At 44.8% G+C, this 19,648-nt stretch overlaps 1 protein-coding gene across 1 annotated transcript in view; it reads right to left on the bottom strand.

The window, feature by feature from the left end:
- Nucleotides 1-19,648, bottom strand: part of VSIG2 (V-set and immunoglobulin domain containing 2) — a 28,369-nt gene that overhangs the window by 7,409 nt on the left and 1,312 nt on the right. Inside the window, exons 2-5 of the mRNA XM_028708778.2 lie at nt 15,971-16,134; nt 13,045-13,252; nt 10,784-10,942; nt 8,427-8,546 (exon numbers count right to left, since the gene is read on the bottom strand). Of these exons, the coding sequence (XP_028564611.2) occupies nt 8,427-8,546; nt 10,784-10,942; nt 13,045-13,252; nt 15,971-16,134 (651 nt within the window). The remainder of the gene's footprint in view (nt 1-8,426; nt 8,547-10,783; nt 10,943-13,044; nt 13,253-15,970; nt 16,135-19,648) is intronic.

Raw genomic sequence — 19,648 nt, 5'->3', positions numbered from 1 at the left:
TCCCTGCACATGTCACAAAAACTAAACCATTCAGTATTCCATTATTGCATCCATTAAAACTGAATAATAATAATAATAATAATAATAATAATAATAATAATAATATAATATTATTTATAGCCCACCCATCTGGCTGGGTTTCCCCAGCCACTCTGTTGAATTTATCTTAATCCTGCCAGTGTTCTCAGGTGTACACAGTTTCCCCCCATATAGTCAATAAACGTTTTTCAGTCTCCTCTAAACATATGTTCTTTTGCTCTCTTATTCTATATAGTGGTCCCTCGGGTTAAGAACTTAATTCATTCTGGAGGTCCATTTTTAACCTGAAACTGTTCTTAATCTGAAGTACCACTTTAGCTAATGGGAACTCCCGCGGCGGCCGCATGATTTCTCTTCTCATCCTGAAGCAAAGTTCTTAACCCGAGGTACTATTTCTGGGTTAGCGGAGTCTGTAACCTGAAGCGTCTGTAACCTGAGGTAACACTGTATGTTAAGTCTGCAAGCTGCACATATTCCGTCAGCTTAAGTTGCCATTCTTCTTTAGCTGGGACCTCACTCGTTTTCCAGTTCCACTTTATCTCTTGAGGCTTTTCCAACTCCTTAGGAGTCTCTCGTATCATTTTTTAATTATATCTTTAGCCCTTTCTCCAGCTTCCCCCCTATGCTTCATCTTCACTTTCTGGGGAAGGGCTGTAGCCCAGGGGTAGAGCATCTGCTTTGCATGACAAAGGTCTCAGGTTTGATCCCTGGTGTCTCCAGCTAGGGCTGGGAGAGCTCTCTGCCTGAAAACTGGAGAGCTGCTGCCAGTCCGTGTAGACAATATGGAGCTTGATGGACCACGGGTCTGACTCAGTAGAAGGCAGCTTCCTATGTTCCTAAAGCAAACCAGTCCCTTGCCTTCAATTAATATTTCATTTTTCTGCTGCCATCCTCTCCGCACCCTCAAACCCCTCTGCATGTACGCTTGGTGTTTTTATCCTTCTATCGTTCCCAGATGCCGTCCAATTTCTCCTCCTAAGTCGCCGTTCAGCCAAGAAGCGAAGCCAGCGAGTGGGGGAAATCTGCCCACGGAAATGAGAGCTAATTAAATGAAAGGACCTGACCTGAGTAGGAAGCAAGTCAGAAAAACGGGATGTGAGTCGTTGAGGCGGCAATCAAAGCCCGGCACATTCTGGAAAGCTGTCAGAGCATAAATGGGCCAGATATCTCGCTAGTACCAATCAGTGAGTAACAGCAATGCTTAATTTAAAAGAAAATAATACTGGTATTTATTTATTTCTTTGCATGCCAAAAATATGCTTCCAATCTAACTGGGAATCACAGTTAGTCACCCAGAACTCTTTTCTCCTGTTCCCAGAGTTGTTTGTGGATGTCTCAGGCTGCAGCAGAATGAGAGACGAAGGAGAGCAGGGATTCTGGGAGTGGCTGCAGAGATCATATAACACTGGTCCTGAAAGACCTACATTGGCTCCTGGGTACGTCTCCAAGCACAATTCAAGGTGTTGGTGCTGACCTTTAAAGCCCAAACAAAGCACCTCTGAAAACAATTTCACAAAATGGCACAGGCATGGTGGACAGAGCTTGGTTACTTGGTGTTCATGACGTCATGGACAATGACCAATAGGTACCTTTCTATGGCGCTCACATAGCCATGTTTCTGTTGGTAGCAATTGTTGTTGTTTAGTCGTTTAGTCATGTCTGACTCTTCGTGACCCCATGGACCAGAGCACGCCAGGCACTCCTGTCTTCCCGCAGTTTGGTCAAACTCATGCTGGTAGCTTCGAGAACACTGTCCAACCATCTCATCCTATGTCGTCCCCTTCTCCTTGTGCCCTCCATTTTTCCCAACATTAGGGTATTTTCCGGGGAGTCTTCTCTTCTCATGAGGTGGCCAAAGTATTGGAGCCTCAGCTTCAGTAGCAATAGATGTGCATTTTGGGGGAAATATCACATTTCCCCATGTACAGGATCACATTTTCCTGTGTACACAGTGTATGCACAGGGAAAGGTGAGATCCTGCACATAAGCAGCACTAATCCAAGCTGTAATGTGCGAAGCAAATGGGTCATGACTCCACAGCTGGCACAGGTTTGGTTTTTTTAAAGCACCTTCTCATGGAGAAAGTTCTTACAATGAATTCCCTAAAGACGTAACTTCAAGCCAGCGTAAATTAACTTTAATGACAACCTTCAGCACAGCTGCAACAATTCATATCCCTAGAAATATGATCGAATGCCTATTATGTCCTGGGCATTGATGAGAACTGGCTCTGAGCCCAGAATTCTCTTGAAGAATTAACAGCAACATCGTTGGGGTGTCAAAACAGAGATTCAGTGAAGCAGATTTAGCTCAGGGATTTATCTGGTGAATAGGTGGGAAAGTGTTATTTCAGTAGGAACTGTTGAAAGCTGACAGCGAGAGATGCAAAAGATAGGCAGATAGGCAGGCATGCAAGCAAGCCAGGAGAAAGTTGTTGGAAAGACCTGACTTCATTTTAAAGGTGACTTTATCTGTCTCCAGATTGCATGACTACCTTCCACGGATCCTCTAATGCACTCTAGCTATTGTTTTAGCTATCCTGTTTTGAATTTGTTCTTTATTTCAGTGCACATTTAGGCATGAGATAAGGATTCAGATTCATTAAAGTGTTTGTAAGGCACCTGAGGTCCTTCTCTCTCTGCAGTGCAGGATCTGTAATGCAGAGGTTGAAAATGTAAAAGGTAAAGGACCCCTGGATGGAGTCCAGTCAAAGGGGACTATGGGGTTGCGGCGCTCAACTCACTTTCAGGCCAAGGGAGCCGGCATTTGTCCACAGACAGCTTTCCGGGTCATGTGGTCAGCATGACTAAACCACTTCTGGTGCAACATAACACCATGATGGAAGCCAGAGCACACAGAAACGCCGTTTACCTTCCCACCGCAGTGGTACCTATTTATCTACTTGCACTGGCATGCTTTCGAACTGCTAGGTTGGCAGGAGCTGGGGCAGAGCAATGGGAGCTTACCCAGTCATGCGGATTCGAACTGCTGACCTTCTGACTGGCAAGCCCAAGAGGCTCAGGGGTTTAGACCACAGTGCAGAACACAACTGCAGCATATCTAACAGGTGTCCATCCAGGATCTGCTTAAATACCTCCAGCGAATGAGAGTCCGCTACTTCCCAAGGCAGTCTGTCTGCTCCACTGTTGAACAGCTCTTGCTGTGAGGACGTTTCTCCCAATGTTTAGACAAAATCTGCTTCCCTGTCATTTCCAGACATTAGTTTTCCTACTGCCTACTAGAGCAGAGGTGAGGAATCTCTGGCCCACAAGCCAAACTTGACCTGCCAAGGGTTCAAATATTTGGAAGGCTACAGGTTCCCCACCACCGCTTTCTAGCGTCAGGAAGTGAAAGGTCTAGGATTAATTAACGCAGATGCAAGGCTGCGATCTCATGCTCATCATGTGAGATATTATGTATAATTTCTTAATTTTACACATCACTTGGGAAGACAGGAGAACTAATGCCAGTGTACTGGAAGAAGCAAAGATCACCAGTGTTGAAGCAATGATTCTTCAACTTCGTTGGACTGGCCATGTTGCACAGATACCTGATTATCATCTTCCAAAGCAACTACTCTAATCTGAACTTAAAAATGGAAGGCGTAATGCTGGCGATCAACAAAAGAGGTTTAAAGATGCTCTCAAGGCAAATCTAAAAAAATGTAGTATAAACACCAACAACTGGGAAACACTGGCCTATGAGTGCTCCAACTGGAGAACAGGCTTTACCAAAGGCGTCATGAACTTTGAAGACGCTCAAACTCAAGACGAAAGGGAGAAACAAGCTAAGAGGAAGGCATGTTTGGCAAACCCTCACCGCAATCAATTCCTGCCCAAAAACAATGTCCCCACTGTGGAAGGATGTGTGGGTCCAGAATTGGCCTCCACAATCACTTACAGACTCACTGTTTAAACCGTGTTCATGGAAGTCGATCTTACTTGGCTATGAGCGATGAAGAAGAAGAAGAAGAAGAAGAAGAAGAAGAAGAAGAAGAAGAAGAAGAAGAAGAAGAAGAAGAATTTCTTAAGCTGAAGAACATGTTGAAGGAAGACAGATCTCTTTGCAGTCCCAACCCAAGACATTTTTATTACATTAAAAGAAGCAGCAAGTGACTCCTTATCTCCACTTTCTGCCACATATCTGTAAACCCAGATCGCATTGCAGGGCTGTTGGTTGCCATTCACTCTCACAATTTCAGCTCCTTCTTCCATAATATAAAAGTAACATAGCAGGGATGTTGTAAGCCACTCTCAGCCTTAGATATGCTTCCCACCTGCAGTGAACTGCCTTGGAGCACTGCCATTAAGTTATATTCTCTCAGCCTCACCCTAGGGATGGGGGAGAAATGGGATTTAGTTCACAATTCAAGGTGAATCTGCCTAATTTGTACCTTCAGAAACAATATGGCAGCCAAACTTGGCCATCCTTCAAAATTCTCACTTCTCCAAATTTTGCAGTGCAGTGATACAGCTATGTAATGCATACAAAAATTCATCTACCGTGATAAGGTGTGCATAAGAATGTATCTATTACTGAAAAACAACATGCAATAAATGAATTATACCAGGGGAAGTTGCTTTGCGAAAACTTGTACGTTAGGCAAAATTGCATAGAAAAATTACACACAAAATTAGGAGAATTTTCTGGTGAGTTTTCATCAGGACTTAGAAAAAGGTGGTATGGAAATGTGAAGAACTGTATGCAACAATGACAGTGAGAATGCTACTAGCCCAGAGATGGAAGGAAGGAGAAGTACCAACAAAAGAAGAATGGCAGGTGAAACTGATGGAGTACGCGGAGATGGTACTTTTCTATTTTTCTAAAGACTGGAGTAAATTTGAAATTGATTTAAAGGACCACTGTAAACAGTTAAAAACTTTGGCAGGGATGTAAGGACATTTGTAATGTGGAATTATTTATGGCAATTATGGTTATATAATAGATGGATAATGGTAAAAGATGAAGAAAATTTAAGCTTGAATATGGACCCCATGGAGGGAGGGAAGGAGGTCTGAAGGTTCAAAAGAACCCCTGTATTTTATTGTTTGAAATGGTTGCGTTTTATATGTATAAAATTATCAAAAACTCAATACAAATTACAGTGGTACCTCTGGATGAGAACGGGATCCGTTCCGGAGCCCTATTCGCATCCTGAGCAGAACGCAACCCATGTCCGAGTGTGCGTGTGTCGCGATTTGCCACTTCTGCGCATGTGCGTGACATCATTTTGAGCGTCTGCGCATGTGCGAGCGGCGAAACCCGGAAGTAACCTGTTCCGTTTCTTCCGGGTCGCCGCGGAACGCAACCTGAAAACGCTTAGCCTGAAGTGTCTTTAACCTGAGGTATGACTGTATTTTAAAAAAGGAAATGTGAAGAGCTGAACTTCAAAACAGAAAATGAAAACCAGGGAAAGTTAAACTGATTGATTTGCTCATCCTTACCCCCAGCACACCTGCAATGTGGGAACATTAATGCTGGAGTATCCTGTTTCTCTTTTTCTCTCAACCACATCCTGCAATATACCGGTAGGTGGAGACAGAGACAAGACCCATGGCTCAAGCCCAGATTCTGACTATACTGAGACACAATTGGAAAAAATAACGTCAATAAATAAATAAATGCAGATACATGTTGGTCACTAGATGGCACTGCAAGCTCATTGAGATTTGCCTGAAATAGAGAGAGAGGACTTTTTGCAAGTGGGGTCTATATTGTCAAACAGCACCAGCAGGTTTATCTTTCTCAAAGGTAGCATGCATCCCTCATGTCTCTCCTAGGCTGTGTTGGTGTTGCAGCAGGGATAGCCATGGCTCAATGGTGGGGCCTCTGCTTTCCATGCAAAAGATTCCTGTTTCAATTCCCAGCATTCCTGGATGGGACTAGGAGAGATCTCTGCCTGAAACCCTGGACAGCTGCTGTCACTCAGCATAGACAACAATAAGCTAGATGGACCAATGTTCTGACTCAGTATGACGCAGCTCCCTATGATCCCAAATATTCCAAATAAGAAGGGTATGGCTATCAGAAGTTACTTGCCATTATATGGCCGTGTGCCACCTCCAACACAGGCTGGCCCTGTTAATTGGCAAGGTGAGGCAACAGCCTCAGGCATCAGATGCTAGGGGCAGAAGCAGTAGCCTCCTGGACAGCTGCAAGGATGCTATTTGCCCAGAGATGGAAGGACGATAATGTTCCAACCAGAGAAGAATGGATAATCAAGATGATGGACTATGCCATGGGTAGGCAAACTAATGCCCGGGGGCCAGATCCAGCCCAATCGCCTTCTAAATCTGGCCCATGGATGGTCCAGGAATCAGCGTGTTTTTATATGAGTAGAATGTGTCCTTTTATTTAAAATGCATCTCTGGGTTATTTGTGGGACATAGGAATTCGTTCTTTCTTTCTCCCCCCCCCCAAATATAGTCCGGCCCCCCACAAGATCTGAGGGACAGTGGACCAGCCCCCTGCTGAAAAAGTTTGCTGGCCCCTGAACTATGCCAAAATGGCAAACTGACCAGGAAAACCAGAAACCAAGAAGACAAGAAGTTTAACAAAGAATGGAAATTTTGTACAGATTACCTTGAAGAACACAATAAACATTTAGAAACGTTAGCAGGATTGACATAACACGTGTCATGTAATAACTTTATGGATAATTTTTTTTTTGATAAATATTATAAGATGCAAACCATAGGAGAATGGAGGGAGCTCCAAGGATTCAGGGAATCCTATACATGTATAAAATTGATTATATTTGAATGTAAACGGCATTCCTAAAAACTGAAAATAAAAAAATTAAAAGAAGAAGCAGTAGCCTCCTGGCAGTTCCCTCTGATGTATCCCCACCCAAGTGTTCTTCTCTGCTGGGAGGCACATGGTCTGCTCTCCACCCCCTAAAGTAGTTTGTTGCCTTCAGGGGGGCACTGTCCTGTTGCCATATTGATCTAAGATTCAGCAGCCAGCCCAGGTGGTTTCTGTAGGTGGCATGCAGAGGGGCTTCCTGTTGCCCTTCGCCTCAGGTAGCCCAGTGTCTTTGGCTGGCTTTTTAGCTAGTTCCAACCCCCTCCCCTAAATTTTGATAGCTCCCACACTCCCAAGGCTGGAGAGAGATTCCAGGGCATTAAGGACCATTTTATGTCCTTAATCACCCATTCAGTTTCTCAGTCACCACTATGTGATACAGTCAAACCTCGATTCCCGAACGTCTCCGTTTTGGAACGTTTTGGCTCGTGAACACCGAAAACCCAGAAGTAAATACTCTGGGTTTCGAATGTTTTTCAGAAGCCGAACATCCGCGTGCAGGAAGCTCTTGCAACCAGTGCTTTTTTTCTGGGGGGACACAGGGGTTTGCCAACAAAGGTCCGTATAGTTAAAGCTATGGTTTTCCCAGTAGTGATATATGGAAGTGAGAGCTGGACCATAAAGAAGGCTGATCGCCAAAGAATTGATGCTTTTGAATTATGGTGTTGGAGGAGACTCTTGAGAGTCCCATGGACTGCAAGAAGATCAAACCTATCCATTCTTAAGGAAATCAGCCCTGAGTGCACACTGGAAGGACAGATCCTGAAGCTGAGGCTCCAGTACTTTGGCCACCTCATTATAAGAGAAGACCTTCTGGAAAAGACCCTGATGTTGGGAAAGGACACAGGGCACAGGGAGAAGGGGACGACAGAGGACGAGATGCCTGGACAGTGTTCTCAAAGCTACCAGCATGAGTTTGACCAGACTGTGGGAGGCAGTGGAAGACAGGAGTGCCTGGCGTGCTCTGGTCCATGGGGTCACGAAGAGTCGGACACGACCAAACGACTAAACAACAACAAACATTTTGTGACTCTAAGTTTGGCCTCATTGAGGGGCATTATTTCAATATAAGTAGAAAAATTAGAGTACCCTGAAACATTTTTTTTAATAGAAAAAAAGTACTGATTGCAACCAAGCAGCACCTCGGTTGTCGAACATTTTGGAAGCCAAACGGGCTTCCGGAACGGATTACGTTCGACAACTGAGGTTTGACTGTATCTCACTTTGGCTTACTGAGGTGTGGGGGATATAACTATTAATGATCAATTAACATGTACCATTAAGGTAACACAGGGAATATGCAGGAGAAATGACTTTGAGGAGTTATGGAGGATATTTGTAGAATTTGTACTGTTAAAACGGAAAGGGGTCAAACCATCGCAAGATGGGTTGAAATTTTGGGAGGTTGGATAGTTACAATGGAATGGTCTTGGTGGTGGGGTGCACATTTTTATTCTTATTTATTTATTATTATTACTTTGTCCGAAAAATAAATAAATTCCCAGGCTTACTGAGGTGGCCAAACTCATGACAACAGCCAGGCACTCAAGCAGGTAAACACAAAGCTAGACACCTGTCCTCACCTGTCACCTGAATGGTGAGCTCACATTTCTGTTGTCCAAACTCATTGGAGGCAAGACATTGATACGTCCCAGAGAATGCGAGTGAGATGTTTCTCAGCCACAGATTCCCTGTTTTGTCATCTGTGGGGAGGGAAGAAGGAAAAAGTGAAGTTTAGGGTCAATTTGCCCAATCTCAAAAGAACGGCACAGCCTGCCTATTAATTGCTGGACCCTGTAAGCAGATGAAAAGATTAGCAGGATTTTAATCTCACTTGCAATGTAACAAATACTATGGACAACATGGTTAGATTTGAAATATAGATTATGAAATAATATGCAGTTGAAAACGTTGAAAATAGGACCCATGGAGGGGAATGGCGTGTGTGTGTGTGTGTGTGTGTGTGTGTGTGTGTGTGTGTGTTGAGATTCAGAGAAATCTCTCTATATGGATAAGTACTTGATTTTGTTATAAACTTGTACAGTGTTACCTTGGTTCTCAAACTTAATCTGTTCTGGAAGTCCATTTCAAAACCAAAGCGTTCCAAAACCAAGGCGTGCTTTCCCATAGAAAATAATGCAAAATGGATTAATCCATTCCAGACTTTTAAAAACAACCCCTAAAACAGCAATTTAACATGATTTTTACTATTTAATGAGACCACTGATCCATAAAATGAAAGCAATAAACAATATACTGCAGTCACACAATCAATCAATCAGTAGCTGAACTGGGTTCCACACAGTCACAGAAACAAAACAAAAAAGCCTCAAAAACAAAAACGCAAAATAAATAGTAAAAACAGACAGACCTCAGCGTAACACTCAAAACAGAGGTGTGGCACTCAAATCGGAAGTCTAACACTCAAAATGGAGCATGTTTGGCTTCCAAAGAAAGTTCGCAAACTGGAACACTTACTTCCGGGTTTGCAGTGTTTGGGTTCCAAGTTGTTTGAGAACCAAGGTACCACTGTATTTGTAAAATCAAATAAAAACGATTTTAAAAATATATATTGCTGGACCCAGTTCGTTCGGAGGAATTCAACGTGGCACCCCATTCGATCAGTGCCTCCCAACCTTTTTCCGACCATGGCCTCCTTCCGACCTCGTTTCCTTCCTGTGGCTCCCCACCCTGTCCTACCAGCAGGAGGGTAGCTATTTAAATATTTTGTTTTGCAAAACATGCTTTATTTTTAAAAAGTAATTTATACAAAATACAATTACATAAAATGATAGGAACATAATGAAATATTATTGAAGCAGAGGGGGAAACCTGCAGATAACAGCACAAAAGCATACCCTCCAACATTTCTCCAATGAAAATAGGGGTGTTCTATTCCATAATACTAATTTTACTGTTTATACCCCACACATCTTACTGGGTTGCTGCAGCCACTCTGAGCAGCTTCCAACATATATAAAAACATAACAAAATGTTTTTTTTTAACCTATGCAAGGCTGCCTTCAGATGGCATGGTGATGGGAAAACTCCACACCCTTCAACACTTTTCTGGTGAAAATAGGGACGTCCTAAGAAAAAAGTAAGGGATGCGGGTGGCACTGTGGGTAAAAGCCTCAGTGCCTAGGGCTTGCCGATCGAAAGGTTGGCGGTTCGAATCCCCGCGGCAGGGTACGCTCCCGCTGCTCGGTCCCAGCGCCTGCCAACCTAGCAGTTCGAAAGCACCCCCGGGTACAAGTAGATAAATAGGGACCGCTTACCAGCGGGAAGGTAAAAGGCGTTCCGTGTGCTGCGCTGGCTCGCCAGATGCAGCTTTGTCACGCTGGCCACGTGACCCGGAAGTGTCTCCGGACAGCGCTGGCCCCCGGCCTCTTGAGTGAGATGGGCGCACAACCCCAGAGTCTGTCAAGACTGGCCCGTACGGGCAGGGGTACCTTTAAGAAAAAAGTGGGACATTCTGGGATTGAATCAGAAACTGGGATGACTTCTGTAAATAGGGGACTATCCCTGGAAAATAGGGACCGTTGGAGGGTCTGCAAAAGGCGCACAGGGAATTCTGTATATCTGGGAGAATTTTAAAAAGCAAGTGGTCCTCAATGACCTGGTGCAAGAAGATATGCCGTTTACCTTCCTGCCGCATTGGTACCTGTTTATCTACTTGCACTGGTGTGCTTTTGAACTGCTGGGTTGGCAGGAGCTGGGACTGAACAACGGGAGCTCACCCCATTGTGGGGATTTGAACTGACAATCTTCCAATCGGCAAACCCAAGAGGCTCAGTGGTTTAGACCACAACACCACCCGTGTCCCTGCACATCTATCTGCATTACCCTGTTGGTAAGAACGAAAATTGCACTAATGCAGTTTTCCTTTTCCAAAGTGTTCCTTAATAGTAATGTATGAAGAGAGCAGTTATTCACTTACCTTGCACCATATTGGACAGAGGAAGCGGAGTCTTGGTATCTAGTCGTGTCCAGGAATAAGTTGGCGAAGGCACACCTTCGGAAGAATTGCAGGTCAGGCGGGCGTCCGAACCCACGGAAGCAGAAGTGGTCCCTGTGCACACTGGAGTGGATGGAGGCACTGGGGGTGGGGGGGGGAGAGATAATTCAGTGCCAGGACACATAGTATCATAGAATTGTAGAGTTTGCCTTTAAATTTATTTATTTGGTTTTTCAAATTAAAATTTTACAGAGATATATCAGACATAAGTCATAAAGAGGAAGCAGTCCCAACTAAAGAAAATTGGCAAACCAAGTTAATGGACTATGCTGAAATGGCAAAACTAACTGGAAAGCTCAGAAATCAAGACGAGAAATTTAAAAAAGAATAGGAAATGTTTATTTTGCATTTGCAAAAGTATTGTAAACAGGTTAATTAATACATTGGCAGGATTTTAAGAACACGTGATTTTAGAAATAGGACAGGAAATTTGAGGTATAATAATATTAATTTGGAGTAGAAATGATATGCAGTTGAAAAGAAAATTTAAGGAACCAGGGATGTGGATGGGGGCGTGAAGACACGGGATTCAGAAAATCCCATTTTATGGATTTGACATTGTTTTTGTGTATGTTTTCCTTTGTTTATGGTTGTTATTGTATTTGGTTTTTTTTTACTTTTGTTATTTTTGTTGAAAATTTAATAAAAATATTATATAAAAAAGGAAGTGGTTCAAAACGGACAAAGCCCCCTTAAAGGCATGCTCCTGGGCCCCCATCCGCACTATACATTTAAAACACTATCATACTACTTTAAACAGTAGGGAAAAGCATGTGATGTATCACTGCAATAAATGTTGAACAATTGTGTGTTCTTGGCTATTTGCACGCAGGGAGAAAGGGACTGGGGGCTTTCAGATGTACCCCTTCCCATGGAAACCCAACACACTCTGTGGGGTGTTTCCAGGGTTCGGGGGCAGGGAGAGAATGTGCTTTAAATGTATGGTGTCTATGCAGCCATAGAGTGATAGATCTGAAAGGGGGCTTGTCATCTGTCTGGTACAATTCCCTGCTAACTTCATGAAGTCCAAGGGCAAGATCATCCCCAACAGATGTTGGTTTGTCCAGATTCTGCTTGAAGATGTCCTCTGGAGATTAAGAACCGCCATCCTTCTAGGTAACTGGTTCCCTTGGCGAACTGCTCTTAAACTGAATACACTTCTCCTTATACATAACCAGGTTCTCCCTGCCTGCCACTTAAACCCATTCAGCCGAGTGGGTTAACTTAAACCCAACTTAAACCCATTCCCCACCCTGTCCTCTGGGGAAATGGAGACAAAACGTTTGGCCTGCTTTCAGCCTGGCTGCAGGACTGTGTCCGTTCTATTCCATTGTTATGTACTGAGTTGAATAGGATCCAAAATGCAGCAGTCTGATTGGTCCTAGAAGAATAGGATTCAGAAGGCAGCATTCTGATCGGTCCTAGAACAATAGGACCCAGAATGCAGCAGTCTGATTGGTCCACAGGAGCCCCCCAATCCAGCTACAGGTGGAAGTGAATCTGCAACCTGATTGGCCTACAGGAGAATCCTGGAATTAGCCAATCACGTGGGGCCCATTGTGAAAAGAATTGTGGCATTTGCCTCCTAGGTGGGTCATAAGGAAAGGGTTAAAATGAGTGTGATGTGATTGGCCAGTGGAAACTGATAGGAGGAGTTAGAGGAGAGTTGGAGTTGTGTGAAAGTCAGTTGAGAGTTGGGAGTTAGAGAAGAAAGAGGGAGAATAGTCTGTGGGTTGGTTGAGGTGTGGTGAGAGAGTGAGAGGAATTGTTAGGTGGAGTCAGATAGTTAGTTGGGATAATAAGTTTGAAGTTGTTAAGAACAAATAGGACAGTTAAGGAAATAAGATTAAGAAACTGACAAGAAAAATTAACTGAAACCATAAGCTTGTTCATGCCTATAAATAAACTTGATTATTTGTTAATGTTAACAACTGACTGGACTCCGTGTGTACCCGTGAGAAACGGGTTGGTGGCAGCGAAGAAAGCAATCACAGTGGTGGCACAGGGTCAATAGACCGTCAAATGTCCGGGGACCCTGTGTGATCGCCACAATAATGTATATAAAGCAGACATTCTGGGGGAACTTCCATTCCTCCTCACCACTATGAGCTGAATAAAGAGCATGAAATCCACTCTCGACTCCGAGTATATTTCATCAATGTTAAAAGGGAACTGGGACTTACTTAAAACTGTGAGCTGGATGAGCCCAACGCTCGTTCCATAGAAGTCCGGGGGATTGTTCACCTCGCAGATATAGGTGCCGGCATCGGATGCGTGCAAGTCAGTCAGCTGGATGGAAGCATCACCCAATGTGGGAAGATCTTGAAGGAGGCTTAGCCGTTCACTCTGGGAGCCTGGTTTGTACAGCTTATTATTTGTGAAGTAGAGAATCTGCAGAGAGAAGGGAGGCTCCGCTGGATACAGGCACCTCTTCAGAGTTACCTGGGTGTATCCCTAACCTGTTGATAAACCCATGAGGTTACTTGAAGGAAAGACACTTTTAACATGGGCTGGTGAACCTGTGGCCCTACAGCTGTGGTTCTTCACCTGGATCTTTGGTTGTACTGCCACCCAACAACATCTGGACAGCATCAGGTTCCCCATCCCTGACGTACAAGCTATAACTGAATCATGCGCTGGAAGTTAAAATAAAGCTGCTATCCAAAGCATGCTTATTTGAACGTTAACACCATCAAGATCAATGGGACTAACTTCAAGTCGATACATATTGTGGATAGTATGCATAGGCAGCTATGTCAGATTATGGCCCATCTGTGCCACACAGCTATGTCATATTATGGCACATCTGTGCCACACATTGCTTATACCAGTAAAACAGTTGTGGCGCCCTAAAGAATGTTGGGAACTGTCATTTGTTAAGGGTTCTGAAAGTTGCTAGGAGACCCCGATACCCCTCCCAGAGCTACAATCCCCAGAGTTCCCTGTGAAGAGGAATTTAGTGACCCGGAAACTACAGCTAATCCAGAATGCAGCAGCTAGACTGGTGACTGGGAGTGGCTGCTGAGACCATATAACACCAGTCCTGAAAGACCTACATTGGCACCCAGTATGTTTCTGAGCACAATTCAAAGTGTTGGTGCTGACCTTTAAGGCCCGAAATGGCCTCGGTCCAGTATGCCTGAAGGAGCATCTCCACCTCCATCGTTCAGCCCGGACAATGAGATCCAGCTCTGAGGGCCTACTGGCGGTTCCCTCACTGCGAGAAGCAATGTTACAGGGAACCAGGCAGAGGGCCTTCTCGGTAGTGGCGCCCGCCCTGTGGAACGCCCTCCCATCAGATGTCAAGGGAATAAACAACTATCTGACTTTTAGAAGACATCTGAAAGCAGTTCTGTTTAGGGAAGTTTTTAATGCTTGGTGTTTTATTGTGTTTTAATATCCTGTTGGGAACCGCCCAGAGTGCTGGGGAAACCCAGCCAGATGGGCAGCGTATAAATAAGTTGTTGTAGTAGTTGCAGTTGTTGTTGTTAAACCACTTGGAAAATAAGGAGCCCCTACAACTCCCAACACCCCTAACAGACTACAGCTCCCAGGATCCTTTGGGGGAATGCCATGACTGTTTAAAGCTGTATGCATTCAATGAGAGTGCAGTAGTGTCTACCTGCATACACAATAGCCGAGCTGCAGAAACAAACTAGTGTACACACTTTCACACGTAGGGACAGCTTATGTTTGCATTCAATGGAATGTGTGAACAAGCCCCTAGATATAACCCCAAAGAGCATCACTGCACAACCTAATACCCATTCTATAAGGATCAGGTGGCTCTTCTAGAATAGCGAGTGACCAAGGGCAGAGTCATGGTTATCGTGTTGGACTTCAGCTGGGGACACCTGTGGTCAAATCCCTGATCCGTCATGAGGGGCACTGGGTGACCTTGGACCAGTTGCTGCCTCTGCTTAGCCCTCTGTCACCTCACCACCGGGGCGTGGGTGGCGCTGTGGTTTACACCACTGAGCCTCTTGGGCTTGCCTATTGGAAGATCAGTGGTTTGAATCCCTGTGACAGGGTGAGCTCCTGTTGCCCTGTCCCAGCTCCTGCCAAGCTAGCAGTTCGAAAGCACACCAGTGCAAGCAGATAAATAGGTACCACTGTGGTGGGAAGGTAAACGGTGTTTCCGTGCACTCTGGTTTCCGTCACGGTGTCCTGTTGCACCAGAAGTGGTTTAGTCATGCTGGCCACATGTCTCAGAAAGCTGTCTGTGGACAAACTCTGGCTCCCTCGGCCTGAAAGCGAGATGAGCGCAGCAACCCCATAGTTGTCTTCGACTGGACTTAACCGTCCAGGGGTCCTTTACCTTTTTTTTTTAACCTATCACCACCACCATCCTGAAACTCACAGCAACTCGCAAATAAATGCAGCTCTAGCAGATCACATCATTACACCTGCTGTGAAAACGCTGCTGCTACTCTAGCAGTTTGCCCAGAGGACCACCTCTTGGAGTCAGAGACTGACTCCAATGCTAGAACTTCCCATCTCATCTGCTAAATGCAGCTTGTCTTCTCTTCCTGTTGATCAGCCGGAGAAGAGCCTGACTCTGAACTTAGGCATCTGAGAAATCTCTTGAATCTTATCCAGCCAAACCTTTTGGGAGTTGGGTAATTTTAGCAGTTTCTGTTTATAGCTCTATTTCTTTACATTCTTAACCCTGTGAATGTGTACTCAGAAGTCAGTCCTGCTGTTTTCAGCGGGCCTTACTCCCTAGAATGTGTAAGGTTGCAACCTCAACAAATTTCAGACAAAGGGTTCGTCCACAGTTTTCTGCTCGACCTCCAATTTGTAGGCACGATTCCAAGTAATTTTCCTTTTGCTTATCTCTCTCTTCAGGGAAAACCCTCCCTTTAGTGCTAAATCAGGGCAAATGGCAATCAGGAGAAAACCCAAATCGCTATTTGCTCTGATTGAGCACTAAAGAGTGGTTTTCCCTGGAAGAAAGCAGTAGGATAACAGGAAGCCCATAGTTTAAGCAGAATGTCCTCTTCCCCCTCCATATTTTTTTTTAACTCCGAGGTTCGTTTGGTTGAGATCAACACATTCTCCTTACGCAACTTTCGTTATGGGTCACATCACTGCCCCCCACCCCTTCACCTGTTTCCCTTGGTCGTGAGGAGTTGAGCCGGGGGCAAACCTCCATTCAAGCACAAAGTTTTTGTCAACGGATGTTTTGTAATGACATGGCAGCTCCACACTCGAACCTCTCTGCTGCATGACTGGATCTTGTGGTACAGTCACCTCCACACACTCCCCACAGCCTGCAGGGGAAACGAAAGAAGAAGCTCACCAGTTTGATCATTTCATCTCTTGGATTACTACAGAGGAGGTTGTGCCCCCCCCCCCAATGTTGTTGGAATTCCAGCCTCCATTGACTTCAGGCAGCATAATCAGATTAGGAATGATTGGATGTTTTAGTGCAGAATGAATGAATGAATGAATGAATGAATGAATGAATGATATATTTATTGTTAAAAGCTATAAAAGTAAAGGTAAAGGTACCCCGGACGACTCTGGGGTTGCGGTGCTCATCTCGCTCTATAGGCCGAGGGAGCTGGCGTTTGTCCGCAGACAGCTTCTGGGTCATGTGGCCAGCATGACTAAGCCGCTTCTGGTGAAACCAGAGCAGCACACGGAAACGCCGTTTACCTTCCCGCCGGAGTGGTACCTATTTATCTACTTGCACTTTGACATGCTTTTGAACCGCTAGGTGGGCAGGAGCTGGGACTGAGCAACGGGAGTTCACCCCATCATGAGGATTCAAACCGCTGACCTTCTGATCAGCAAGCCCTAGGCTCTGTGGTTTAGACCACAGCGCCACCCGCATCCCTCGGTAAAAGCTATAAGCCATCACAATGTATAGAATACAAATAATTGATTTAAAACTGAACAACAACAGCAAAGCAAACATACAAAAATGCCAAAATCACACCTGCATAAGTTAAGCACTCCACATCTCACACTCCTCCCTTATGATACTTGCCTTGGTGCCTAGCTCCCAACTTACTTGCAGCCAAGGCAAATTTTGCAACCTGTGCACTAATAAATACTAGATATAGGTAGGTAGCCGTGTTGGTCTGCCGTAGTCGGGGGGGGGGGGGAATCCTTCCAGTAGCACCTTAAAGGTAAAGGTAAAGGTACCCCTGCCCGTACGGGCCAGTCTTGACAGACTCTAGGGTTGTGCGCCCATCTCACTCTATAGGCCGGGGGCCAGTGCTGTCCGCAGACACTTCCGGGTCACGTGGCCAGCGTGACATCGCTGCTCTGGCGAGCCAGAGTCGCACACGGAAACGCCGTTTACCTTCCCGCTAGTAAGCGGTCCCTATTTATCTACTTGCACCCGGGGGTGCTTTCGAACTGCTAGGTTGGCAGGCGCTGGGACTGAGCAACGGGAGCGCACCCTGCCGCGGGGATTCGAACCACCGACCTTTCGATCGGCAAGCCCTAGGCACTGAGGCTTTTACCCACAGCGCCACCCGCGTCCCCACCTTAGAGACCAGCTAAATTTATTATTGGTATGAGCTTTCGTGTGCATGCACACTTCTTCAGATATACTGAAACAGAAGTCACCAGACCCTTATATAAAATGAGAGGGTGCGGAGGGGTATTACTCAGACGGGTGGTGGGAATGGATGATTGGCTGATAGGTGTGGTAAACCAGTTGATGACTGTTAACGACTGCAGTTGGTCTTACAGGAAAAAGCAAGGGATGAGATGGCCAAAAATAGTTTTATCATGTATAATGAGATAAGAATCCAATGTCTCTATTCAGACCAGATCTCTCCATGGTTTTAAGTTTGGTAAGGTTCAAAATTGGGAAAGGAGTACGACAAGGCTGTATATTGTCTCCCTGCTTATTTAACTTATATGCAGAATTCATCATGCGAAAGGCTGGGCTGGATGAATCCCTAGCCGGAATTAAGATTGCCGGAAGAAATATCAACAACCTCAGATATGCAGATGACACAACCTTGATGGCAGAAAGTGAGGAGGAATTAAAGAACCTTTTATTGAGGGTGAAAGAGGAGAGCGCAAAATATGGTCTGAAGCTCAACATCAAAAAAACGAAGATCATGGCCACTGGTCCCATCACCTCCTGGCAAATAGAAGGGGAAGAAATGGAGGCAGTGAGAGATTTTACTTTCTTGGGCTCCATGATCACTGCAGATGGTGACAGCAGCCATGAAATTAAAAGACGCCTGCTTCTTGTGAGAAAAGCAATGACAAACCAAGACAGCATCTTAAAAAGTAGAGACATCACCTTGCCAACAAAGGTCCATATAGTAAAAGCTATGGTTTTCCCAGTAGTGATGTATGGAAGTGAGAGCTGGACCATAAAGAAGGCTGATCGCCGAAGAATTGATGCTTTTGAATTATGGTGCTGGAGGAGACTCTTGGACTGCAAGAAGATCAAACCTATCCATTCTTAAGGAAATCAGCCCTGAGTGCTCACTGGAAGGACAGATCGTGAAGCTGAGGCTCCAATACTTTGGCCACCTCATGAGAAGAGAAGACTCCCTGGAAAAGACCCTGATGTTGGGAAAGATGGAGGGCACAAGGAGAAGAGGACGACAGAGGACGAGATGGTTGGATAGTCGTCTCGAAGCTACCAGCATGAGTTTGACCAAACTGTGGGAGGCAGTGGAAGACAGAAGTGCCTGGCGTGCAATGGTCCATGGAGTCACGAAGAGTCAGACACGACTAAACGACTAAACAACAACAACAACAATGTTTGGATTCTTATCTCATTATACATGATATCAAGAAACTGCTAAACACACCTTCAGGTTGCTTGATCCACTCACCCTATCCCTGCAGCAGAGGGATGAAAACACCTCTGGCTCCCCAGATATGCTGAACTACAACTCCCATCAGCCTCAGCAAATAAAGCCAATGGCCAGCAGTGAAGGGAGTTGTCCTTCAGCAACATCCAGAGGCCAAAGGTTCTTCACATCTGCAAAATCCAGAGGTTTGCACACACACATGCAAGCACAAGGCGTCCCAGCTGAGGGACACGTTCCAGCCAAGCAAAAATTGCTTGAAGAAGGAGCAGTACCAGTGAGTGATCTGGCTTGGGGAGATGATATTGCCAAGCAACTATCCCAGTGACCAGAGAGAGATGCCTCCAGTACTGTGTTGGATGCCTTGGCCCACGGTTCCCCATCTCTGATATACCTAGTGAACTAACCATAAACGGCTTTAGATGGTTTACTTTTAGAATTAACGTGGTTCCTGTAGATTAGCTGTGACGCAAAGATACTCAGCCACATTTACAAATCTGGACAGGCATCGCCCTGCCCTTTCTCAGAGACTTGAAGCCCTATGCATGGTTCGTGATAGGAAGCAAGTCCTGTGGTTTTCAGGACATAATGGTCTCTTTTTTATATGAAATATTTTTATTGGTTTTTACAAATACAAATTTATAGCAAAATTATTTAAATAACCATTCTCTGAGGTTCTCTGAATCTCCAGACTTCCTCTCGTCCCCTAAATGGGTCCTTATGCCAATATTTACAACTACATATCAGTCCATTTTCCATAGTTTTTGTACTCATGAATTATCTATAATTTTCGTTACTTTACTAATGAATCTTAATAGTCCAGATAAAGTTTTAATTTGTTTACAATGGTCTCCTAAATAAATTATAAAAAATTTCCCATTCTTTTTTAAAGTCCTTGTCTTCTTGATTCCTGAGTCTCCCGGTTAGTTCAGGGCATAATGGTCTCTGATAAGTGTGGTTACGATTGCAGCAGTCATGCATGCTAGGACTGGGC

This window comes from Podarcis muralis, chromosome 15 (genome assembly GCF_964188315.1).
Source record: "Podarcis muralis chromosome 15, rPodMur119.hap1.1, whole genome shotgun sequence".
In the NCBI taxonomy this organism is placed as follows: domain Eukaryota; kingdom Metazoa; phylum Chordata; class Lepidosauria; order Squamata; family Lacertidae; genus Podarcis; species Podarcis muralis.
The sequence above is the reverse complement of the archived record's forward strand: the minus strand, read 5'-3'. Positions and strand labels throughout refer to the sequence as shown.